Source organism: Molossus molossus, unplaced genomic scaffold (genome assembly GCF_014108415.1).
Source record: "Molossus molossus isolate mMolMol1 unplaced genomic scaffold, mMolMol1.p scaffold_m16_p_13, whole genome shotgun sequence".
Lineage (NCBI taxonomy): Eukaryota > Metazoa > Chordata > Mammalia > Chiroptera > Molossidae > Molossus > Molossus molossus.
This window is the reverse complement of record NW_023425348.1, coordinates 4,317,112-4,345,064: the sequence shown is the minus strand read 5'-3', so window position 1 is coordinate 4,345,064 and position 27,953 is coordinate 4,317,112. Positions and strand designations below refer to the sequence as shown.

General features: G+C 36.0%; 1 protein-coding gene across 1 annotated transcript in view; it reads left to right on the top strand.

The window, feature by feature from the left end:
* The window catches only part of DYNC2H1 (dynein cytoplasmic 2 heavy chain 1), a 432,306-nt gene that overhangs the window by 254,640 nt on the left and 149,713 nt on the right, over positions 1 to 27,953 (top strand). Inside the window, exons 80-83 of the mRNA XM_036258012.1 lie at positions 3,888 to 4,043; positions 14,880 to 14,955; positions 18,551 to 18,759; positions 21,779 to 21,883. Of these exons, the coding sequence (XP_036113905.1) occupies positions 3,888 to 4,043; positions 14,880 to 14,955; positions 18,551 to 18,759; positions 21,779 to 21,883 (546 nt within the window). The remainder of the gene's footprint in view (positions 1 to 3,887; positions 4,044 to 14,879; positions 14,956 to 18,550; positions 18,760 to 21,778; positions 21,884 to 27,953) is intronic.

Below are 27,953 nucleotides of genomic sequence, written 5' to 3'. Positions count from 1 at the left end.
TGGGTCAAATGGAAGTTCAATTTTTAATTTTTTGAGGTAACACCATAGTGTTTTCCATAGTGGCTGCACCGGTCTGCATTCCCACCAGCAGTGTACTAGAGTCCCCTTTTCTCCACACCCTCGCCAACACTCGTTTGATGATTTGTTAATGGCAGCCATTCTGACAGGTGTGAGGTGATACCTCATTGTTGTTTTAATTTGCATCTCTCTGATGATTAGTGATGTTGGGCATTTCTTCATGTGTCTCTTGGCCTTTTGTATGTCCTGTTTGGAGAGGTGTCTATTTAGCTCCTCTGCCCACTTTTTAATTGGGTTCTTTGTCTTCCTTTTGTTGAGTTGTATGAGCACTCTATATATTTTGAAAATTAACCCCTTATCTGATATATCATTGGCAATTATGCTCTCCCATAGAGTGGATTGCCTTTCCATTTTGGTGGTTGTTTCTTTTGATGTGCAGAAGTTTTGAGTTTGAAGTAGTCCCATGTGTTCATTTTCTCCTTTGTTTCTGTTGCCTTAGGTGATGTATCAGTGAAAATTCTGCTGCGTATGGTGTCTCAAATTTTGTTGCCTATATTTTCTTCTAGGATTTTTATGGATTCATGAGTCACATTTAAGTCTTTTATTCATTTTGAGTTTATTATTGTGTATGGTGTAAGTTGATGGTCTAGTTTAATTTTTTTGCATGTAGCCGTCCAATTTTCCCATTTATTAAAGAGGCTCTTTACTTCATTTTATGCTCTTGTCCCTTTTGTCAAATATTAATTGAGCATATTGTCTTGGGTTCATTTCTGGGTTTTCTAATCTGTTCCATTGATCTATCTGCTTGTTCTTGTGCCAGTACCAGGCTGTTTTGATTACAGTAGCTTTGTAGTATAACCTGATTTCTGATATTGTGATCCCATCTACTTTATCCTTGTTTTTCAAGATTGTTGTGGCTCTTCGGGCCTTTTTTTGGTTCCATTCAACTTTTGGAGTATTTGTTCTAGTTGTTTGAAGTATATCATTGGTATTTTGATGTGGATTGCATTGAATGTATAGATTGCTTTGAGTAATATGGACATTTTAATGGTGTTAACTCTTCCAATCCATGAACAAGCTATGTGCTTCCACTTTTTTTATATCTTTCTCTATTCCTTTTTTCAATGTCCTGTAGTTTTCTGTGAATAGGTCCTTTATTTCTTTGGTTAAGTTTATTCCTAGGTACTTAATTTTTTTGCCACGATGGTAAATGGGATAGTTTTTTTAGTTTCTCTTTCTGTGAGTTCATCATTGGTGTATAAGAATGCCGTCGATTTCTTGACGTTAATTTTGTATCTTGCTACTTTGCCAAATTTATTTATTAAGTCTAGTAGATTTTTGATGGAGTCTTTGGGATTTTCTACATATAGTATCATGTCATCTGCGAATAATGACAGTTTTGCTTCCTCTTTTCCAATTTGGATCCCTTTTATTTTTCTTCCTGTCTGATTGCTATGACTAAGACTTCCAGCATTACGTTAAATAAGAGTGGTGAAAGTGGACATCCTTGTCTTGTTCCTGTTCTGAAGGGAAATGCTTTTAGTTTTTGCCCCTTGAGTATGATGCTGGCTATAGGTCTTTCATATATGGCCTTTATTATGTCGAGATATGATCCCTCTATTCCCAGATTCTGAGTATTTTTATCAGAAATGGGTACTGGATTTTGTTGAATGCTTTTTCAGCATCTATTGATATGATCATATGAATTTTATCTTTCATTTTATGTGGTGCATCACATTTATTGATTTGTGAATATTGTACCAGTCTTACATCCCTGGGATGAATCCCACTTGGTCATGGTGAATAATTTTTTTGATGTATTACTGGATTTGATTTGGTAGTATTTTGTTCAGGACTTTGGCATCTAGTTTCATCAGGGATATTGGCCTGTAGTTTCTTTCTTTGTAGTGTCTTGTTCTGGTTTTGGAATTAGAATTATGCTGGCCTCATAAACCGAGTTTGGAAGTCTTTCTTCTTCTTGTATTTTTTGAAATAGTTTGAGGAGAATGGGTTTTAATTCTTCTTTGAATGTTCGGTAAAATTCCCCAATGAAGCTGTTTGGGCCTGGGCTTTTGTTTCCTTCAAATTCTTTAGTTGTTATTGATCTGTTTAAGTTTTCTATCTCTTCCCAGTTCAGTTTTGGGAGACTATGTGTTTCTAGAAATTTGTTCATTTTCTTAGATTGTCAAATTTGTTGCCGTATAATTATTCATAATATTTGTTAACTATCCTTTGTATTTCTGTGGTGTCAATTATTATTTCTTCTCTTTTATTTCTGATTTTGTATATTTTGTTTCTCTCTCTTTGTTTCTTGGTGAGTCTAGCTAAGGGTCCATCAATCTTGTTTATCTTTTCAAAGAACCAGCTCTTTGTTTCATTGATCCTTTGAATTGTTTTTTCGGTCTCTATGTCATTTATTTCTGCTCTGAGCTTTACTATTTCCTTCCTTCTACTTGCTCTGAGGTTTTCTTTTTGTTTGCTTTCTAGTTCTTTAAGTTGAGAGGTTAGATAGTATATTAGAAATTTTTCTTGTTTCTTAAGGTGGGCTATGAACTTAAGTGCTATGAACTTCCCTCTCAGAATTGCTTTCGCTGCATCCCATTGATGCTTAACTAGTGTATATTTACTTGCATAAATATTGAAATTAGTTTAAGTCTAACTTTATAGTCAAGTAGATCTTTGGCCTTGTCTCATAACTTGACATATTAATGTTTTTATTTTATTATTTTTTAGATAATCTGTATTTGTGTAATTGTATTTGATTTATCCATTTTGCATTATCTTTAGAATAGTGTGTTAGAAAAGTGGTTGTTCTATTTCCTATTAATGTCTTGTTTTATTGAATAGTACTTTGAAAATTTGGCCTATTCTATGATAACATTTTGTAAATGCTTCATAAACAAAACATTTTCATTTTAAAAGTGTACATTTGTGTATATACTTAGTAAATCAATGGTATTTTTCTTTTACTTTTAAACAGAATTTTTTTATTTAAGAAACAAAACAGTGAAAAGGATTGAAAGGGAAAGACGGTTCTTTGTATCAGACATTCTTTAAGGACTGACTTCTTTTTATGTTGGAAACCATTTCAGTAAAATACCTTAATGACCATGTAAAACTTATTTGGTTGTTTTTAATAGTATTGGTTTATAGGATAAAACATTTTTTTTTTTTTTTTTATTGATTTTAGAGAGAGAGGTAGTGAGAGGGAGAGAGAGGTGGAAACATTGATGAGAGAGAACATCGATTGGCTGCCTCCTGCGTGCTCTCCACTGGGGATCTGGCTCACATCCCAGGCATGTGTCCTGACCGGGAATTGAACCAGCAACCTCTGTATATGGGTCGATGCTCAACCACTGAACCACACTGGCTGGACGGTTTATAAGACTTTTAATTTAAAAAATTACTTTGGGTTTATAATTGAGATAAACTGTTAGGTGTAAGGAGTTTTATGCTTGTACCTTTTGAAATAACAATAATAAAATAGTTTAAGTTAATTTGGCAATGGTGTAAAATTTTCTTTATTAAAATATGTTCTCAAATGTGTTAAAAACTGATTTATTTTTAATCCTTACCTGGGAATATTTTTTCTATTTATCTTCAGATAGAGTAGGAGGGAGGAAGAGAGGGAGAGAGAGAGAAACATCTCTGTGAAAGAGACACATCAATTGATTGCCTCCTACACGACCCTGACCAGGGCTGGGGACGAACTGCAACTGAGGTATGTGCCCTTGCCGGAATTGAACCTGTGACTCATTGGTCCACGGGCCAATGCTCTAACCACTGACTGAAACTGACTGGGGCTGATTTATTTTATTTTTCGACTTTTTATTTTTAAATAATATGTTGTCTGTTACTTTTTTTTTTAGTCACCTCCAGGTTTAAAGAAGAATTTAATGCGTACTTATGAATCTTGGACTCCTGAACAAATTAACAAAAAAGGTAATATACATCGAGCTCATGCACTCTTCAGTTTTGCATGGTTTCATGCTGCATGTCAAGAAAGAAGAAATTATATTCCACAGGTAAGTAAGATTAGTCTTGGATATAAGTTGTACATATTTTTTATAGTAAAATATTTTTATAATTTAGTAGAAATGGCTAGGATAACTTTATAATTTGGCTCATGACTCATAAATTTATATCTCTAATTCAATCTATTATGTTAATATCTTGGATTTTATATAGTTAGCTAGTTCATACTTCTTTGAATTAAAGTGGTTAGAACAATGTGTGAACTATCATAAGCCCTCAGTGATTGTTAGGCATAATTTTTATAGTTTTATATCTAACAGGCATCTCAAAGTTTCACTACTGAATTCCCTATACATGTTTTCCTTTAGTATATCCCTCTCAATAAAAGACATTGATATCCATTTACTTCCTCAAACTAGAAACCTAGGAGTTGCTCTTCTTTTTTTTTTTTTTTAGCCTCCCTACCCAATTCATTATCAAGTCCTATAGATTCTACTTCCAAAACATAATTCAAAATTTTTCTTTTTCTTTACCATTTTTTCTAAGATGTATTACCTTTCACCTGTACTACTTTCTGAGATAGCCTTCCAACTCTTCTTTTTCCATTTAGTAGCCAGAATTATTTTTCTTTAAAGAGCCAAGTAGGGTGTTTTTTGCCCCCCCATGTTCTCCCACGCTTAGGGTGGTGACCAGGCAGAGCTGAGACATTGGAAGGAGAGATAGAGACTGTCTGCCCCTTCTATAAGGTACAGGCTACACCCTGAACGCAAATCTGTATAAACTACCCTGACTGGACCTAATGCCCCACAGAGCCCAGTGCTGTGGGGAAAGGGAAAGCAGCGCAGAACTAACACATTCAAGTGACAAGTCCCAAAGCAGACACAGCCTCTGGGCCAGGGAAGCCCCACCTAACAGACTACCTGGGATCCACCCTGCAGGACTTCAGCCAGGAGTCCCAGAGCCAGGCAGGATTAGGGATTCACATTGGCCTGCACCAGAGAACTGCCCAAGAGGACAGGGACCCACACACCAAGGGGCCAGATCTAACAACAGAGCAAAATCCAGTGAGCTCCATAAATAGAAGATTCAAGTTTTTTTGTTTTTGTTTTGTGTTTGGTGTATGTGTTTTTTATTTTTAATTCAATTTTTTTCTTTTCCCATTTTTACTTTCCTATTCTATATTTTATTCAATTTAGCATTATTACTTTCTAAAATTATTGTTACTTCAGTCATTTTCTTCCTTTTATATTTTATACTTACCCTATTTCTGGTCTGTGCCTTCTTGGCTTTCATATCTTTTTTTCCTCCCTCTCCTAACTCTTTTGATCTCATGACTTCTAGTATTCTTCTTGTGTGTATGTGTGTGTGCTTTCTCTTAGTCTTTTAACCTTTATGTTGAGGCTGGTGCTTTTATCACTGTTGATGCTGATATTTTTTTCAGGTGCTTTTTGGTTTGGTCTAGTTTTGCCTTGTCTTCTTTACTTTCATATATAAATATTTTTCCCTCTTTTAATTCTTTTGGTCTCACACCTCCTAGTATTGTCTGTGTATGTGTGTGAGTATGTTTTAAGTTTGTTTGTCTTTTAATCTTTTTGTTGAGGATGTTTCTTTTATTATTGCTCATGCTGAAATTTTTTTGGGTTCTTTTTGGTTTGGTCTGCTTTTGCCTTGTTTTGTTCTTTCAACACCTATATAACAGCTGGCATTACAGGGTCAGGGTTGGGACTTACAGTCCCTGAGGACTGAGCCCACCCACAAGTGGACAATAGCAATCAAGTCCCACTCAACAGAAGAGCCCACATAATCCACAAAAGGGTCATTCCTTAGAGCACCCAGCTCAGAAGATCAAGGTGACTACTCCACTGCATTCTATAAGAAGACCACACCAAGACTAGGAGGCATAGCAGTCTTATGTGATATACACCCACCTGCCTACATGTCCTATGTGCCTTAACTGGCTGGACCCAAACTACCAGACTGCTACAATGATGAGACAAAGAAACAACCCCCAAATGGAAGAAAAGGAGGAATCACCAGAGAAGGAGCTGAATGAAATGGAGGCAAGCAGTTTGTCAGATAAAGAATTCAAAGCAATGATCTTAAGGGTGCTCAAACAACTTAGTGAGAGTTACAAGAAACTTAATGAGAATTATAAAGATCTCAGTGGGAACCATAGCAGCATAAAAAAAGACGTGAAACTTTGAACAAAAATCAAGTGGAAATGAAGAATGACAGCTGATATTAAATAAATATCCTTGAAGGATTTTTTTTTTTCAAAAATTTTTTTCCTTTATTGATTTTAGAGAGAGAAGAAGGGAGAAGGGAGAGATATAGAAACATCAGTGAGAGAACATTGATTGGCTGCCTCCTGCATGCCCCACATTGGGGATTTGGCCCACAACCTGGGCATGTGTCCTGACTGGAAATTGAATCGGAGACCTCCTGGTACATGGGTTGATGCTCAACTGCTGAGCCACACTGGCTGGACTCCTTGAAGGATTTAATAATAGATTAAAAGAAGCTGAATTCCGAATTAACAAATTAGAATACAAGGTAGAAAAAAACACTCAACTGAGCAGCAAATGGAAAAAAATAAAAATAAAAAGCAGGAGAGTTTAAGGGAACTTTGGAACAATTTGAAATGTAGCAACATTCACATCATAGGGATACTACAAGGAGAAGAATCAGAGAAAGGATTAGAGAACTTGTTTGAAGAAATAATGACAGGAAACTTCCTTAACCCATTGAAGGAAAAAGTCATACAAGTTCAGGAAACACTTAGAGTCCCAATCAAGATGAACCCTAAAAGACCCATACCTAGACACATCAAAATTAAAATGGCAAATCTTAAAGACAAAGAAAGAATCTTAAAGACAATAAGAGAGAGATAGAAAGTTACCTACAAGGGAGCTCCCATTAGACTGTCAGCTTATTTCTCAATAGAAACACTGCAGGCCAGAAGGGAGTGACATGAATTATACAAAGTAATGAAAAGCAAGACTACTCTATTTCAGCAATGCTTTCATTCAGAATTGAAGGTGAAATAAAGAGTTTCACAGACAAAAAAATAAAAATAAAAATAAAAAGCTAAAGGAATTTACTACTACCAAACCAGCACAGCAAAAAAATACTAAAAAGACGGTTGTAAGAAGAAGAAATAGAGAGAGAGAGGAACACAGGCATAAAGAATAAAACTGGTAACAAATAAGTATTTATAAATAATCACCTTAAATGTTAATGTATTAAATGCTCCAATCAAAAGACATAAGGTAGCTTATCTGAATGGATAAGAAAACATGACCCATGTATATGCTGACCTACCTCAGAACAAAAGACTCACACAGGAGGAAAGGGAAGGGATGGAAAACAATTTTCCATGCAAATGGGAACAAACAAAAAAAGCTGGTGTAGCAATATTCTTATCTGATAAAATATACTTCAAAATGAAGGCTGTAATAAGAGACAAAGAAGGTCACTACATAATAAAAAAAGGATTATTCCAATAAGAGGCTATAACCCTAGTAAACATATATGCACTGAATATAGGAACACCAAAAATATTTAAAAAGGTGACCTCCGCTCAAGATGGCGGCATAGCTAAATGCGGTATTGCGTCCTCCCACAACCACATCAAAGTTACAACTAAACTACAGAACAACCATCATTCAAAACCACCTGAAATCAAGCTGAATGGAAGTCCTACAACTGTGGATTTAAAGAAGCAGCTGCACTGAGACTGGTAGGAGGGGTGTAGGGGGACGGGCTGGCCCCATACCCACATGTGGTGAATAAAAATCAGGAGGACACCTCGGCTGGGAAGGTCCTCTCTGAGGACTGAGGGGTCCCCATCCCACACCAGGCACCCCACTCAGGGTCCCAGTGCCAGGAAGAGAATCCCCATAACTTCTGGCTGGAAACACCAGCGAGAACTGAGGCTCAGGGAGGCTGAGGTGGCTGGAGCCCCAGGCGGCTCCTCTTAAAGGGTCCGCGCACAGATGTACTCGGACTTGCTCCCTCTAGGCTTGGAGGGGAGACAGCTCGAGGGGTGCCGGAGACATACAGGGAAGAACTGAGCTGTCTTACATTGGTGCAAGGACTGGAGAGGCAGCCTTCTCCAGGACAGACATGCTGTCGGAGGCCTTTGTTCCTTTGGTGAGCCCTTCCCTGGGGCGGCAGACAGCCGCCATATCTGGGACTCCAGCAACCTGGCTCACACTTGTTGCCCCGCCCTGGTGATTCCCCGAGGCCCCGCCTTACCCAACTTTCAGGCCCACCCAACCTGTTGCCAGTAGCTTTACCATAGGATTGGCCTGTTTTGGATCCTGCTTCAGGTTTTCCTAAATTCTTTCAAATAAGCAGCATCTGGTCTCAGCTAGCCCCATACCTTTCATTAAGTAATACACAAAAACAAACACAGAGAGTCAGCCAAAATGAGGAGACAAAGAAACAGGTCCCAAATGAAAGAACAGAACAAAACCCCAGGAAAAGAACTAAGCGAAATGGAGTTAAGCAACCTAACATATGCTGAGTTCAAAATACTGCTTATAAGGATGCTCAGTAAACTTAGTGAGGGCCTCAAGAGCATTAAAAAAGACCAGTCAGAAATGAAGGATGCACAGTCAGAAATGAAGGAGGCACTAACTGAAATAAAGAATAATTTACACAGATGCAATAGTAGAGTAGGCAAAGCCAAGAAGCAAACCATTGATTTGGAATACAAGGAAGCAAAAACACCCAATCAGAACAGCAAAAAGAAAACAGAATCCAAAAAAATGAGGATAGTGTAAAGAGCCTTTGGTACAACTTCAAGCGTGCCAACATTCGCATCTTGGGGGTCAGAAGGTGAAGAGAGAGAGAACAAGAAGTTGAAAACCTATTTGAAACAATAATGGCAGAAAACTTTCCTAACTTGGTGAAGGGAACAGACATATAAGTCCAGGAAGCACAGAGAGTCCCAAACAAGATGAACCCCAAGAGGTCCACAGCAAGATGCATCATCATCAAAATGCAAAAGGTTCAAGACAAAGAGAGAATTTTAAAAGCAGCAAGAGAAAAGCAGTTAGTCACTTACAAGGGAGTTCCCATAAGACTGTCAGCTGATTTCCCCAAAGAAACTCTGTAGGCCAGAAGAAAGTGGCAAGAAATATTTAGAGTAATGAAAAGCAAGAATCTACAACCAAGATTACTCTATCCTGCAAAGCTGTCATTTAGAATTGATGGCCATATAAAGACTTTCCCAGACAAGAAAAAGTTAAAGGAGTTCATCACCATCAAACCATTATTATATGAAATGTTGAAGGGTCTTTTTGAAGAAAAAGATAAAATATATGAACAAACAAAATGGCAATGAATACGTATCTATCGGGAATGGAATCTACAAAATGAACAGGCAGAACAGAAACATTCTCCTAGATACAGAGAACATTTTGTTGGTTGCCAGATGGGTGGGGGATTGGGGGAATGGGTAAAAAAGGTGTAGGGGTTAAGAAGAACAAATTGGTTGCTAGACTGACAAGCCTCAAAGAGAAGCGGGTTGGGGCGTGGGAAGAAATAAACCAAAGTACTTATATGCATAACCAATGGACACAGACAACAGTGTGGGAAATGGCAGGTGGGACGTGGGAGTGGGGAGGAGAGGGTCAATGGGGGAAAAATGAGGAACATCTGTAATACATTCAACAATAAAGATAAAAAAATATTTAAAAAGTTCTGGAGTACTTTAAGGGAGAGAGTGACAGCAATAAAATCATAGTAGGGGACTTTAACATCCCACTGACATCACTGGATAAATCTTATGTGATATATCACATAAACAAAATGAAGCATAAAAATCATATGATCCTATCAATAGATACTGAAAAGGCATTTGACAAAATCCAGCCCTCATTTTTGATAAAAACTCTCAGCAAAGTGGGAGTAGAAGGATCATATCTCAATATAATAAAGTTCATATATGACAAACCTACAGCCGACATCATACTTAATGGGAAAAAACTAAAAGCATTTTCTTTAACAACTGGAACAAGACAGGGATGTTCGTTTTAGCCACTCTTATTTAAATATCATCGACTGCTCGCGAGTTAACTCATGTTTTCATGCCTAAACAGAAGTTTCTTAGTTTGTTGATATTGATGGGACAAAGAAAAAAATCACATTGGAGGGATTACTGGTCAATGGACCCTTTGATTGAAGCTCTAATATTTCCTAAAACTATGAGGAGAATGAGGTTCGAGCAAATTCTTACATTTTTCCATCTTGGTGATAATTCGCAAAATACATCTAATGAAGATAGACTGTATAAAATTAGGCTTCTTTTGGATTACTTTATTCCAAAATTTTAGTGTCTGTATGTACCTAAGCAGGAGTTATCCCTAGATGAAGCAGTAATATCATATAGAGGACATATTAGCTTCAGAACATATAATCTGGCAAAAATAATAAAATATGGGATTTTAGTGAGAATGCTTTGTGAACGTGAGAGTGGATACATTTGCAACTTCGAGATTTATTTGGGTGAAGGCAAAAGGCTGCAAGAACCATATCTTGATTCTTGGCATCATGTATACAAAGATAATTACTACAACAGTGTTTCTACAGCTGAAATATTATTAGAAAAGAAAATGTTGATCTGTTGTACCATAAGAGAGAAAACCGTGGCTTGTTAAAGGTACTAAAAGAAAATTCAAAGAATCTTCAGAGAGAGTAAATGACATTTTTACAGAAAGGACCCATTGTCCTTATATCATGGAAAGATAAAGGCTATCTTTTATGCGACTATATCAACTATTCACGATGCCTCTATGAAGACAACTGGAAAGTGTAAAAACAAAATTCTCCGGAAGATATAGTTAAACCTGTGTGCATGTTAGACTACAACAAATACGTGAAAGGAGTCAACTGAGCAGACCAATATTTGGCAAACAGCAGTATCTTTCAAAAAAGTATAAAGTGGTCTAAAAAAGCAGCATTCTTTGTGATTAATTGCACTTTATTCAATGCATTCAAAATTTACTGTAATTACAATAGAAAAAAAAAGACACAAAAAATTTCTACTTGAAGTAGCTAGGGCATGAACATCTACTGGTCAAATGAGTGCAGCTCAGAACCCAGCACTTCTTCTGGTACTTCTAAAAGAGCTCCTTACATTGATTCACCTTTTAGGCTTTCAGGGCAACTAAAAGACCACATTTTAGAAAAAATAGTCACTGGTATAAAAAAAAATCCAACTTTTGTGTAAAGTGTGTGTTTCAAAAGGAAAGTGCAGTGAAACCAGGTATATTTGCAAAACATGTTGTGTACCATTACACACAGGTGATTGCTATACAGTACACCATGCCAAAAAAAATTACTAAAATATATAATATGTATAAAATATAATATGTAGCAGATATGTACAAAGTTTCATTTAAATTCATTATGTATACAAAAATATTATTCACCATGACCAAGTGGGTTTCATCCCAGGGATGCAAGGCTGGTACAATAGTCACAAATCAATAAATGTGATACACCACGTAAACAAAATGAAAGATTAAAAACCACATGATCATATCAATAGATGCTGAAAAAGCATTCGACTAAATCCAGCACCCATTTCTGAGAAAAACGCTCAGCAATGTGGGAATAGAGGGATCATATCTTGACATAATAAAGACCATACATGAAAGACCTACAGCCGGCATCATACTCAATGGGCAAAAACGAAAAGCATTTTCCTTCAGAACAGGAAGAAGACAAGGATGCCCACTTTCGCCACTCTTTTTTAACATAGTACTGGAAGTCTTAGCTACAGCAATCAGACAGGAAGAAAAAATAATAGGGATCCAAATTGGAAAAGAGGAAGTGAAACTGTCATTCGCAGATGACATGATACTATACGTAGAAAACCCCAAAGACTCCATCAAAAATCTACTAGACTTAATAAATGAATTTGGCAAAGTAGCAGGATACAAAATTAACATCAAGAAATCGACGGCATTCTTATACACCAATGATGAACTCACAGAAAGAGAAACTAAAAAAAAATCCCATTTACCATCGTGGCAAAAAAATTAAGATACCTAGGAATAAACTTAACCAAAGAAATAAAGGACCTATTCACAGAAAACTACAGGACATTGAAAAGAGAAATAGAGGAAGATATTAAAAAGTGGAAGCATATACCATGTTCATGGGTTGGAAGAATCAGCATCATTAAAATGTTCATACCACCCAAAGCAATCTATAGATGTACTGCAATCCCTATTAAAATACCAAGAGCATATCTCACAGATCTAGAAAAAATACTCTAAAAGTTTATATGGAACCAAAAAAGACCCTGAATAGTCACAGCAATTTTGAAAAAAAAGAACAAAGTTGGAGAGATCACAATTTCAGATATCAGTTTATACTACAAAGCCATTATAATAGAAACAACGTGGTACTGGCACAAGAACAGGTGTATAGATCAGTAGAACAGAACAGAGAACCCAGAAATAGAGCATACAATGGAGTAAAGACAGACTCTCCAATAAATGATGTTGGATAAATTGGACAGGTACTTGCAAAAAATGAAACTAGACCACCAACGTACACCATATATTACAAGAATAAACTCAAAATGGATAAAAGACTTAAATGTAAGTTGTGAGACCATAAATATCCTAGAAGAAAATGTAGGCAGCGAAATCTCAGCACACATAGCAGAATTTTCATGAGTACATTGCCTAAGGCAAGAGAAACAAAGGAATAAATTAAGAAATAGGATTACATCAAACTAGAAAGCTCTGCTCAGCAAAAGAAAACCAACATCAAAATGAAAATGGAACTCACTGTATGGGAGAATATATTTGCCAATGATACATCAGATAAGGGGTTAATTTTCAAAATATATAGAGTACTCATACAACTCAACAAAAGACAATTTAATTAAAAATTAGGCAGAGGATGTGAATAGACATAAAGAGAACATACAAATGGCTAAGAGACATAAAAAATGGTCATTGTCACTAATCATCAGAGAGACACAAATGAAAACAACTATGAAGTATCACCTCACACCTGCCACAATGGCTGCCATCAGCAAATCCTCAAACAATTGCTGGTGAGGGTGTGGAGAAAAGGGGACTCTAGTACACTGCTGTTGGGAATGCAGACTGGTGCAGCCACTATGGAAAAATAGGGTGTTTCCTTAAAAAATTAAATATTGAACTGCCATTTGACCCAGTGATTCTACTTCTGGAAATATATCCTAAGAAGCCTGAAACACCAGTCAGAAAGAATATATGTTCCCCTATGTTCATAGCAGTGCTATTTACAATAACTAAAATCTGGAAACAGCTCAAGTGTCTAGCAGCAGATGATTCAATAAAAAAGCTGTGGTACATTTACACAATGGAATACTATGCAGTTGTAAGAAAGAAAGATCTCTTACCCTTTCAGATTACATGAAGGGTGCTAGAAATTAGTATGCTAAGTGAAATAAGCCAGTCAGAGAAAGACAAGTATCACATGATCTCACTTTGCGGAATATAATGAACAAAATAGATCCAGAGACACAGAGGTAGGGAGCAAACTGACAAACCTTAGAGGGAAGGAAGGTGGGGAGCAGAAAGAGATAAACTGAAGAGCATAACTAATGGACACAGACAACAGTGTGGTGTAGGTGGGGGTGGAGGGGCAGGAGCAGGAGGAGGGTGTCCATGGGGGAAATATGAAGGACATCTGTAATAAAAAAATATAAATAAAAAATGTAAATTTTTTAAATTGATTTTAGAGAGAGAGGAAGGGAGGTGAGAGAAACATTAATCAGCTGCCTCCTGCATACACCCTACTGGGGATCAAGCCCTTAAACTGGGCATGTGCCCTGATGGGGTATCCAGTGGATGACCTTTTGGTTCATGGGATGAAGCTTAGTCCACTAAGTCACACCAGCTGTGCCAGAATTATTTTTTTAATATTTAAATTTATTTATTTTGCTCTCCTTAAAATTCATTAATTTCTATTGTATTTGGGAAAAATATGCAAATTTCTTCTATGATCCAAAAGGGGAGATGTGCCTATCTCTTCAGCCTTCTCTCAGGCTCCTGTTGCCACTTGTTCTCTGCATCTCAGTCACACTAGACTTCTTTATGGTCTTTGAATTCATCAAGCTCTTTCTCAATTCATAAGCCCTAGTTGTTACTGTTATTACAAACAATAGACCACCTTGTGTGGTACCAATGCCCTGTTCTTCTTGCCAGATGCCTGTCTCAGCCACCAATTGCATCATTTTTCATCTTTAAAATTTCCCATCCTCCTTTCAACTTTGTTTACTTCTATTCAAATAATGTCTCTTCAGATTTTCCTCTCTACCTGCCTTGCTTTTAGCCTCTCTCACTTTTTCAGTTACATGTCAAAATAAGAACATAGATTATGGAGTTACAGACTTGGGTTTGAGACCTGGCTCTAGACTTTTCTAGCTCTGTGATCCTGGGTAAATTACTTTAACCTCCATAAGCAACTGTTTTCATGTTTGTGGGGAAAATTCACAATTCTGATTTACAAAATTATGGAAACTATATCCTGTGTACACAGTATGTAGATTCAAAATTTACTATGCCATTTTGTTCTCTCCCTCTGATTGTATTGCCACATACTTCAATGATAACAACTGTTATGGTATTATAAAGGTTTCTCTTTGTTTTGCACTTTGTGGAGGTAGGTAAATCTCTTTTAAAATGTTACTATTACTTTAGATTTATTGTTTATTTTTATTAAAAGTTCTCAGGATCTTTTTTTTTATAGTATGTATTGAACATTGGAACATTGTTTTTAATATTGTAAAGGAAATGATGCATATATATATATATATATATCCTGGAATACTGCTTATAGTCCTTTCATATTTTTAAAATTTGTTTTGATAGGGTTGGACCAAATTTTATGAGTTTTCTTTATCAGATCTTCGGGCCGGGTACAACATTATTGACAGGCTCTTTGATGGTAGGTTTTACTGGTGAAAATTTTTATCTTTGTTAATGAAAAAAAATTGAGGTTATATTAATAATATGGTTCCTTCAAAAGTAACAATTTTTTTTCATAAAATTTGCCTTTTATTTTGTGATTTATGTCCTGAATGACATGCTTGTGTTCTCTGAGAGTTCTTAGACATTGTGGCCATCGTTTTTGATATAACTCACAAGATATCTGATTGCTAAGACCTTGTCTGTACTTTGTGAGCTTCAGAAGTTTCAGAATTCAACTGAATTATTCATTTCTCTCTCAAGGGAACTGTTAAAATTCAGGAGTATGGTAGACTAAGGTCAGTAACAAGGATCTGTAGGGTCATAATTGTATGAGTAAGTAGAAATCAGAAATCAAGGTACAAATTTGAACTAGGGCAGCAAATAAGACCATGTAATCCCATCCCCTGAAGCCAGCAGCTCTCTGCCTCCTGAAGACAGAAACAGTCCCTGACCTTTATTGTGTAGGGCCCAGGCAAGGGGACACCAGAGTTTAGACAGTGATGGATTAGTGAAGAGAATATGTTGATAGGAATCTCAAGCTTAAAAATGTCCTAAACAGATCTCTTGATTCCTGTCTATCCCTAGCCCACCCTGCAACCCTGCCAAACCAGTGTTCCCTGAGTCTGCCCCATTTTAGTAAGTGGCACTACCATTCATGTCCTTGCTCAAGTTCAAAGCCTATGAATTACCATGTTTCATTTTCTCATCCTCAAACATCCAGTACTTTGAAAAATTCTGTTCCTTTCATGTCCAAATCACATCATGGTTCTATTGACTTCTTTCCACTTTAAGCAATAACTATTAGTTAATGCCAAATAGTATTCTGAGGTTTGTATATTTAAAATTTTTTTGAATTATACATCAGAGAAGTACAAAAAAATGTTCAATTCAATAAATGTGTATAAATTGAACCTGTGTAACTAGCCCCAAGTCAATAAATAGTATTACCAACACTCAGAAGGCACTTCCCCTGTTCCTTTCCATATGTAACTCAACATTTCCCATTGCTGTGCAAGGGTAACCATTTTCATGATCCCCATGAGCTGTTGTTTATAATTTGACACAGAAATTTCTGGAGGATATGTACTAATATTTTACTTTGCATAGAAACTTGGTAATTTTCCAAAATGCCTTTGAACATTTATTTGGTTATTATAATACTACCATGAGGCAAATATTATTAGTGCCCTCTTAAGATGAGGAAACCAGAGCACAGAGTTAGAATGATTTGTTCATCATTGTGTTTCAAGATTGTGATAGAAATTAATAGCATCATGTGATGCTATTTTACATTTATCACACCATTGAATTGTTGTGAATAAGAGGAAGGTGCTTTAAAATAATATTAAATCTCATGGTAAAAATCTATTGAGACTTCCACGTAGGTAGAACTAAATGCAAGGAAGAGAAGAAGTTCTAATTAAGGGGGTAGTTGGTGTAGAGATTATGTAGCTGTGAGACCTCCACAAGTCTCTTCACCTTTAAGCCTGAGTTTCCTGACCTGTAAAATAAGAATAATAGTAAGCACTACTTCAGTTGATTCAATTCATGAGGAGTTTAAATGAGAAAAGCTACATAAAGCATTTAACATTTAGTACATTTAATATATTGAGTCAGCCCTGGCCAGTTTGGCTCAGCGGTTAGAGCATTGGCCTGCACACCAAATATATATATATATATATATATATGTGTGTATATATGTGTGTATATATATATATATATATATATATATATAGTCAGTTATCAGTAATTATTGACTATTATTGCTGTTGCTATGTTATAATTTATGTTCTGTTAATTTTCTTTTATCCTAAACAAAATAAAACTTGTCTTGAGAACAAATGGGTACAAGAAGAAAAATAAGATTTTTAAATAAAAATTCTATAAAATATTTTCTGTGATGGTTTTCTACACACACATACACACACACATAATTATATATGTAGGTGTTTTTGTTAATTCTCACCTGAGGATATTTTTTTCCATTGATTTTTTTTTTTTTTAGAGAGGGGGAGGGGGAAGAGGGAGAGGGAGAGAGAGAGAGAGAGACATTGATGTGAGAGAGACATATTGATTGGTTGCCTCCCATATGCCTCCGACCTACCTGGGCAGGGATCGAACCTGCAACCCAGGTACGTGACCTTGACTGGGAATCGAACCTGCAACCCTTTGGTGCGCAGGCTGATGCTCTAACTGATGAGCCATAGCGGCCAGGGCGGCTGTATTTTTAAGTAGAAAGGTATATTAATATTTCTGTGTGTTCTGATGACTGACTTATGAAGGAATGACATATACATTGCCAGTGTACTATTTACTGAACATGGGAACTAGAAAATTGGTAAGTCCTGGTGAAGTCTAGCTACTTCGCACTGTTGATAGTAAGCTATAGCTGGGAAACAACTGTAATTAGTCCTCCACCCTATAGGGGCCCTAGTTCTTTAGGAGGTGGCTTAAATCACCTGTGTCCCAAGGCACATAGTAACACTGCCATCAATCTTTATGATCATCACTGAATTTTATTTATTTATTTATTTTAAAAGAGTTTTAATTTTTTTCTTTATTGATTTTAGAGAGAGAGAGAGGAAGGGACAGGGAGAAGGAGATAAAAACATTGATGAGAGAGAACATCGATTGGCCACCTCCTGCATGCCCCCCACTGGGAATTGATGGGCTCACAACCTGGGCACATGCCCTGACCAGGAATCAAACCAGCGAACTCTTGATGCATGGGTCAGCGCTCAACCATTGAGACACATTGGGCGGGCTGTCTCAGAATTTTATAAAATTTTTAATGAAATAGAACTAAGCTAGTGATGCTAGCAGTGATGTTAACTAGCTAGTTTAAATATAATTGTGTTTCCTATATTTACTGCAGATCTGAGATATAATTCTTACATTTTAATATTACCACTGAACTGTGATTAAGAGGCTATCTCTGTTGCAAAATGAAAGCTTACAGAAAAGTCCCATGTGGCTTTTTATACTACATCATTATTTTTTTATTACAATAGAAAATGAACAGTTAACTATAAAAATCATGACTTTGAGGAGACTATAATGTGCGAAGGTGTTTAGTAGTTTCCTTATTAATCTGATTATTGTATGAACTGTATAAAATTATGTTTTGAATATGTTCTTCTAAGGAATTTCCAGTTTAAGGAGGCAGTATTGTGTGGCAGATAAGAACATGGCTCTGGTTTTAGAGCTCCTCATTTCAGTCCAGATCTGTGGAATGGTGGGGTTTTCTAGTTTTGGTGCTGATCTCCCTGTGCCTCAGGTTCTCCATCTGTATAATTGGGTAATATTAATAGTTCTTTTTGTTATGAGGCTTACATGAGTTTATACGTGTAAAACACTTGGGCAATAATCTCTCAACACTTGATTAGATAATCTCTCAATAAATATTAGCCATTGTGTGATTATTGGATAGTAATTATTAATAATAATTAATAATAATAATATATAATTGAAGCCTCTAGCTTAGTTGATATTTTTGAATACTTTAGAATGATTTTAGAAAAGTTCTAATATCTTAGAAATGAAACTAATAAAAGTATTTTTTTAAATTACAGGTACCAAAGACGTACAATGGGAATTTTTACAAGGTTTACTTGAAAATGCTATTTATGGAGGACGTATAGATAACTATTTTGACCTTAGAGTTCTTCAATCATATCTGAAACAGTTTTTTAATTCTTCAATAATTGATGTATTAAATCAAAGGAACAAGAAAAGCACTTTTCCATATTCCTTATCTCTACCAAAATCCTGCAGCATTTTGGTAGGTAAAGTTAATGATTTTCGATCTATTACCAGATATATACTTGTGTCATTTTTTATATTGTTAAATATATGTTGTTTCTTTTTTAATGTATAATTATCATTCACAAGTATGGATTAATATTTGTTATGCCAATAAGCAGCCTGAACTTCTAAACTCTAGTTAGGTGTCCTGTTCACTTTTGGATTCTTACTAAAGATTGACTGGTGATAATAGGATATACCATGGAAATCAGTCTGGAAAGGAGCAGCCAAGGAAAGATTTTAAATGGAGGACTGCTGTGAAGATCTGAAATGGGAGAAGGCATTATTCCTAGTGGGCATAAGAGTGCTCTGATATATTTAATAATAGGAAAGAAATAAAAATTTAATAAATTTCTATATTCACTTACTGGCTTTTAAATTTAAAGCAGTTCTAAAAATGTAAGAGAGATTCACTTTATCTGGCTTTCATAGTTTTAGTTAATGTGTATTTATTTTGACCAGCTGTAGCTTTTTGCTTTGAGTCATCCTATAAAAACCTCCTAGAATGCAGTCCTCTTTTCCAGAAAATGATACTAAATATAATACAAATACTTCAATTCTAGTTTATTTTACCACACACATATTTATATAACTGTCCAAGTAATATGTTTATTAGAGTATTATAATTTTATATTTCTTCATGAATTCAAAGATATATATATATCTCCAAAAAATGTATACAGGGTGTCTGCAGATCCTATTACATTTTGAAAATAAAATGTATTTTAATAAATACTGGCTTTATAATTACACTTTTTTTGTGTATACATTTTTTGGGACACTATATATGTGTATACACACACACACAATTATATAGTTTTAGTATTGTGCCTTTTTCCCTCATTCAAATATTTTTTAAGAAAATTTCTGTTTCAGAGGAATTTATTGTCAAAAAATAATAGCTTCACCCTGGCCGGTTTGTCTCAGTGGTTAGAGCATCAGCCTGCGGTCCTGAGAGACCCGGGTGCGGTTCCCACTAAGGGCGCGTACCTCGGTTGCAGTTTGTCCCCGGCCCTGGTTGGTCGTGCGGGTGGCAGCCACTCGATGTGTCCCTTTCACATCGATGTTTCTCTCTCTCTCTCCCTCCCGCTCTATCTGAACAAAAAATGGAAAAATGTCCTCGGGTGAGGATAAAAAAAAAAAAAATAAAATAAATAATAATAATAATAGCTTCAAAACCAATATTAAATATATTACTCTTATATCTTATATGTTATGTCACTAAGTATCTCATCTGTTTTGTTTTTTAGTATTTTTAATTCCTTTATGTATTTATTCAATAGTATACTTGGAACACTTGCTCAGTGGAGCCCTGTTCCAGACCTTGTGGACGAGTTCACTTCTAGGGGAAGAACCTCAGAGTGGATGAGCAAACAGATATATCACATAGTTATTATATATTTATTTCAGAAAGTGTACCTTGGAAAGTCTTCTATCCCTATTGTCTGAGGTTTAAAATGAAAAACAAAATTCATACACAAAAGTATACATCATAAATGTGTGCTGCGTGCATTTTTATACATTGAACAAGAGTGTAACCAGCACTGGGATCAAGAAACAGAACATTATTAACTCCTCAAAATTTCTCATATTCCCTTTGTTAAAGATTCATTTTGCCTGTTTTTGTGCTCCATGTCAATGGTATCATGTTATATATTCTTTTCTGTCCAAGTGAGGATAAATCAGCCTGGATACGTAGCTGCTATTTAGAAAACATGTCATAGTATGGTCCTAAGTAAAGTGAAGACTCTAGCCAGTCTAGATGAGAAAATTTCACAGCTATTTTGAAAGGGACAATGTGTATCAACACAAAGAAAGTAATTGTTTTGAATTTATAGGATGATATGTTTAGCCTTTTATCAAATTGAGGTAGATAGGAGGAAGAATCCAAAAGCTTCCCAGGGAAATGGGAACACGCATGCACACACACCCCTACACTCACCTCTACATTTATAAATACACACATATATACATTGTAAGCATGCACTCATGTATACATACATGTGCATTTATACATGTATACACTGTGATTGAACACCTTGTGGAATTTTACAGATGTTGAACTATAGGAAAGGAAAAATTCAAAAAACAGCATAGCATGTCTTTCCTAAATTTGATATATTTATAGGTCCTGGGCATCCTGGAATTTAGTTGTTTCCTTGGAAATACTTCAGGGGCAGCTGCCAAGGATACAAAAAGATGATGGTGTGAAGGGAGCAGAAGATGAGTGTCTTTATCAAAAATAGTTACTCCTATTTCAGCAAGAACAGTTTAGATGCCTATGCAATACCTACCTTAAAATAAGGTGTCTCTTCATGAAAATAAACAAAACAGTTTCCATCTTTAGGCCCATTTGAATACGTCTTGTTGGTCTTCACCTGGTTGCCATCTAGAGTCATGAGAACTGTTTAGATGCGTGCTCGGCGATTCATGTCCTTGCGGTGCTTGCAGCGGTGCTCGGGATTAAACAGGGTTGTCAGGGCATTTCCATCTATCTCATCGGCTAACTGAAGACAGACTGTGGCACTGATTTATGATAAAGTGATTTACAGAGCAGTACTTGAATACCAGAGCGTTTGTATATAGGTTTCTGGGGTTTCTATTAACAAAAAAAGATTGCTGGAATATTTATTTTTATATAAGCAGAACTACACTCTGGTAGGTCTCAAGGAAAATAATACAGGTCTTTCCTGAAAACATCTAACAAAATCTTACACACACTAGGTGTAGACACTAAAATATGTTTGTTTTAATCAATTCAGGGTTCCTTTGGATGTGGGAAGATAGGATAAGAAAATATAGTGTATCAAATAATTTAAGAATGAAGAAGTAGTAATGACAAAGAATAATATTATACAGACTGAAAGTGAGATTTATCTAAAAGTGTAACATTAATAACTAATAATTTAATACTTGACAGTGTCCCTTTTCCATGATTTCAATAGTTGTATGTTCAGTCTTTTTTGAAAAATTGTTTTTTACTTTTTTATATTTAGGACTATCGTGCTGTCATTGAAAAACTCCCAGAGGATGACAAACCTAATTTCTTTGGTCTGCCTGCCAATATTGCTCGCTCATCTCAGCGCATGATCAGTTCTCAGGTAACCTAAGAAAAGATTAAGAAAAATGTTGCTACTGAGCTTAAAAGAAATAACATTAAATTTTATTTAATATTATAGACCCCACAAGCTTTTATGTAAAATTTTTATTTTATTTAACACAATATATTCCATTCTTACCGTAAATAAATTTTTTAATGAGCCAAATAGTTCTATCTTAATATATTTGTTAAAATTAGTAAAATATCACTTAATCCTATCAATTTCATCCAAAATATGTTTGTTTTGCTTCTATGATTTATTGAGGTTACCTTAAATATAATTTATACAATTAAATATGTCAATAAACTTAATATTTTTATTAAATATTATGTTCTTACAGCTTCTCTTTATCCTAGCATAAGAAACTTTTTTTTAAATCCTCAACTGGGGAAGGAGAGAGAGAGGGAGAGATGGAGAGAGAGAGAGAGAGAGAAACATCGATGTGAGAGGGACACATCGATTAGCTGCCTCTTGCATGACCCAGACCAGGGCCAGGGACGAACTGCAACTGAGGTACGTGCCCTTGGCCAGAATCAAATCCAAGACTCATTGGTCCGTGGGCTGACGCTGTACTGCTGAGCCAAACCAGCCAGGGCTAAGAAACTTTTTTGTACAAAGAGCTGTCAGTCACAAAAGAATGTAAAGTCCTTTATGTCCTTAAATTTCATAAAATATTTGATTACCCTCTAATTGTTTACCTCCATGCTTTTTAGCTGACCTGTAATAATTATTTCTCAGTACCCCCACCAATAACATATAAGATTTATATATATACATTTGTGTGTTTGTGTGTGTTAATAATTTCACAACAATGCTTAAGCAAAAAAAATTAAAGAATTAAAATATCATTAAGAGAATAAAATGTTATTTCATAGAGTCCAATAAAGTATTTACTTTGGGAATCTTATCAATAGAAGTTCAAGAGTCTTTTCTTTAAAACCCCCCTCTTTTTTTTTTTAACTTAACATGGCTTCCACAATTTCTGATCTCAGTATCATTCAGCTACTAAGAAAATCTGAGTTTTTTCAACTTGTATCACACATCTAATGAAGGGAAAAGAGTAATATAGAGTGATAAAGCCTTCGAGACTTTAGGGACGAATGCAGGATGAGAAGTACAGAATGCTCAGCGCTTCATCTTGCTGAGAGGCCTAACAGCCACCTATATACCAGCTTCTTTTGCTTCTGGACATTGTATGACGGCCATTGACAAGAACCTGGAGTGTGAGGGTTATCTTGGCACTAAGAAGTCATAGCTTTACTTTCCAACCAATCTTCTGTTACATGTTAGTCCATAAGTCCAGGGCTTGCATGCTAGCATGCAGTTCCCCAATGTAAGTGGGGAGTCCCAGGGATCAGGGGGTTCATAGCAAACGAGGCAGACAAACCTTCCACACTCAAATCTGTAGTTTCTAAGGAAGTCATTCTGGGAGGACAGACTCCAGTGTCATTTTTTCAGATAGTCCTGAGACAACCCAGGCTTCATATTTACTTTTTACTCACTCAAGTTAGTATACTAAATTATTCCCACAGGTTACTTTAATATGATCTAAAAATATCTACTTTTTTTGTCTTGTCTTAGTATTTAAAGTTTTGTAAATATTTATTGCGTGAAAAGGATTCCATATTCTTCCTAAAGTTTTTTGGTGACACATACTTTCTTATTTGTATTTTTTAGTCTGTTTCACTGTTTATTTACTTAATTACTTAAATGTTTTAAAATATCATTTTCATATACAAGTAGCTTTCACAATGTTATAGAAGGGGATTGTACCTTGTCTCCCCAGTTGCTGCTGAGGGTGGAATTCTTGCGATATCCTTAGAAAAGGAATTTTCTGAGACTTGCACGAGAGGATGTGACATAGTAGAAAGCTTTGTTTCCATGAAATTACACCCCTGGGTTTTCAAAGTCCCATTTCCCTTTGCCCAGGCATAGAAGAAATGTAGCTGTGGTTTCCATAGAGCTAAAATCAGAGCCAGTGTCCAGATTCAGTCCAGCAGCAGGCTAGCTTAGCCTGCATTCCGTCTGCAGTCTGTCAGTCCATTGCAGGTGTGGGGTCTGCTGTGGGCCATAGGGGTGAATGTGAGAGAACTAAGAGAGTGTGGCCCGAACGCCAAGAGTCCCAAGAAGGGACCAAGAGAGTGAATTCCTTTGTTTAGGGGATTATCCCCAAATTTCTACCTGCTGCTTACAGTGGCCATGCCCATTCTGGCCAATGACCTCTGTTCCCAGATATGACTGACAGCAAGCATCTTCACTAGTCCCCCCCAACTTTACTGGGCATGTGTCTGTCTCCCCTTTGTTTGTGGGAGTGTGAAACTGCAACTTCCTGGTGAAGCTGCCCAAATGACATGTCTATAATGTCTTACTTCTCCCTTTGCTTCTTTCCTGTTATTAATGACTAGCTAATTACAACATTGTCAAGAATACATCAATAATTATTGCAATGTTTTTTTATAATTATAAATTTATATGTAGTTGCACTGATAAAATTTTTATATCTAACCCTGGCTGGTGTGGCTCAGTTGCTTCAGTGTCATCCCCTACACCAAAAGGTTGCAAGTTCAATTCCTGGTCAGGGCACATTACCTAAGTTTTGGGCTCAATCCCCAGTCGGGGCGCATATGGGAGGCAACTAGTCGAAGTTTCTCTTCCTTCCCCTCTCTCTAAAAAAATCAATACCCATATCATTGGGTGAGGATTAAAAAAAATACCATCATGATTCTATGGTAAGTATTCATTAAAATACTAAATACATTTTGTATACATTAGTGATCTGAATGCTATGGTACCTGGACATCTTAAACTCATGATGGTATCTTAAACTCTTAGATGGCGAGGCCTTATAGAAGAGTAGCCATCATCACTACCACCTAGCTAGAATATTTTAAATGTAGCAGCTCCACTGGCATTGATGCTGGTCAGGATCAGGGAGTTGGTGGAACAGTTGATTCACTTTGTGAAGAACAAAGTAATCATATAAAAACAAATTATAGGTGTAAAGCAAGTGATTATGATTCAATGAAGGATGAAGAAATCTCATAATATTTGTAAAGATTAGGGACTTAAAATTCCAATCAGAATTTGGATATTAGGTATGTAAAATCAATACGGAACTTAAAGTTTTTAACCGCATTTTTGAAACCTTAAAAGCCAGAGTGAAAGTCAAAGAAGAAATAAGATTATCTGCGTGATTATTTTGAAGGCTGCTGTGTTCAAAAACCGTATGTTGCTTATCTGCACCAGTAACATCCAACTGCCATCTGTATGCTATGTTTCTTCATGGAGTCATTTCATTCAGTATCTTGGCAGTAGATCTATAAGCCTTAAGCTAACCAAATCTATATTTTTTATTACTCTTCCCCAGATTTGTTCCCATGTTATTGTAAAAGCAACAGCTTTAGATCTTACTGCTTTCCCTTTTTAAATTTAACAGGTAACCCACAATCACAGATGTTGATTATTTAAAGTAATCATCAAACTGACACAATTGTCTTTCTACTAGAAAATATCTTCTCAGGGTAGTGGTGTTAGCATTACGTGAGAATTATCTGGGAAGTTTATTTTATTTTTGTTTATTTATTTGTTTATTTATTTTTATCTTTATTGTTGAGAGTATTACAGATGTCCCCCCTTTTTTTCCTTGCCCTCCTTCTCCTGGTTCCTACTCTGCCTCAGGTCTTCATCACCCTGTTGTTTGTGTCCATGGGCAATGTATATATGCATATAGGTTCTTTGGTTACTCTCTTCCTGCCTCCCCTCCCCACTTCCAGATCTGTAAAATTAGAGTATTTGAAAGTGGGACTTTGGAATCTGTATTTTTGGGTGATTCATAGGCTCTCTAAAATTTGAAAGCATCTGTATTAGAATTATGATGAACTACAGAGAATTTCTTATTTTGGTGTTATAAATGACATAAAATATGCAAATCAGACTCTTTTTTTTACAATCTGGTCAAACAGAGTCACATTTCTCACTTAACTATAGGTACAGAATTAATAACAAACAAAATGTTATTTTGTTAGCTGCTAAGGTATTATATAGCTGGAACAAACTTTAGAAATAGTCTGCTCAAAGCTTTATTTAGAGAGGAATTGAGTTTCTGTTGTCATGCACTGGTCAGCAGTAGGCCCAGCACTGTAAACCAGGTTTCTTGAATTATTAAATATACCTCATAGAAAGCTGTCTCCAAGAATTCAGTGTTTTAAGAAAATTTTTTCTTAAATTACTGTTTTAAATATAAGAAGTTCCAGAATTTGGTAACTGCATGTTTTACCCTTCCACTTAAAACCAAACAAAAACAAACAAGTAACAAAAAGAAGTATTTTCTTTGCATTGAGTTTGTGGTTTAATTCCGTGGCATAAGAAAAAGATGTCATATAATTGAATATCATATTTAAGACTTTACATTTCAATAATTTCAAGTTATAATTTATGGAACTAATGAACTTGGAGGTATGGTAGAGTGTGATTCTTCTTTTTTTTTCTTTTAATTTTTTTTTCCCTTTACTGATTTTAGAGAGAGAGAAAGTGAGAAGAAGAGAGAGAAAGATTGACGAGAGAGAACATCAACTGGCTGCCTCCTGCATGCCCCCCATTGGAGATCGGGCCCACAACCTGGGCATATGTCCTGACCAGGAATTGAACCGGTGACCTCCTGGTTTATGGATCAACCACTCAACCACTGAGCCCCTCTGGTCAGACTAGAGTGTGATTCTTAAAATAGTCTTCAACAAAGTCACTTTCTTTATAAATCAGTGAATCTCTAGAGCAGTCTGAGGTAATTGCTGTAAAATTTTGGTGCAAATACTTCTTGCTATTGTGCATCTAGTCAATTTCCTGCATAATTTCGAAAGAAGTCTTAAAAGTTATTTGAATCCACATTTACACAAACACTTAAAATCTTTCTATAGAATTTAGACAGAGTGAAATACAACTTGCCCTTTGGACAAAGACTTCCATATCCTTAGGCCAGCTCAACTCTATCTAAGTAATAAGGTCTTCTAACTAAAGGATGGACATTTTCATATTCTATAGATGGTAATAGCAATGGTCATTTTCCTCATCACTTTCCACCTAACTTAGAAAAACATCCATTACAATGGTTTACAAGCACCTGTGCTCAAGCCTATTCCCTCTTCACTTTAGTCTTCTAATCCTCTTTTCCCTGCTTACTCTGGGGCAGCCACAGTGGCTTTAAGCTTCTGCCTGAGAGCCTTTGGATTTTGTTTCCTTTGCCTGGAGCATTTGTCCCCTAGATACCTGCATGGATTATCCCTTCAGGTCTCCAAATGTCACTTTATCCAAGTCCTTTCTTTGCCGCTTATAAGCAAAAGCACCCAATCAGAACAGCAAAAAGGAAAAGTAATTTTAAAAAATGAGGATAGTATAAGAAGCCGCTAGGAGAACTTCAAGCATGCCAACATTCTCATCATGGGGGTGCCAGAAGGAGAAGACAGAGAGCAAGAAATTGAAAACCTATTTGAAACAATAATGACAGAAAACTTCTCTAGTTTTGTGAAGGAAACAGACAAGTTCAGGAAGCACAGAGAGTCCCAAACAAGATGAACCCAAAGAGGCCCACACCGAGACATCATCATCATCAAAATGCCAAAGGTGAAAGACAAAGAGAAAATCTTAAACACAGCAAGAGAAAAGCAGTTACCTACAAGGGAGCTTTCATAAGACTGTCAGCTGATTTCTCAAAAGAAATTTTGTAGGCCAGAAAGGAGTGGCAAGAGATATTCAAGATGATGAAAAGCAATGAGCTACAACCATCTATCTTGCAATGCTATCATTTAGAATTGATGGACATATCAAGAGTCTTCCAGACAAGAAAAAGCTAAAGGAGTTCACCACCACCAAACCAGTATTATATGAAATGTTGAAGGGTCTTCTTGAAGGAGAAGAAGAACAAAAATATGAACAATAAAATAACAATACATACATATCTATCAACAATTGAATCAACAAAAAAATGAGCAAGCAGAACAGAAAGAGACTCAGAGATGCAGAGAACTTTTTGTTGCTTGCCAGATGGGTGGGGGCTGGCTGACTGGGTAAAAAAGGT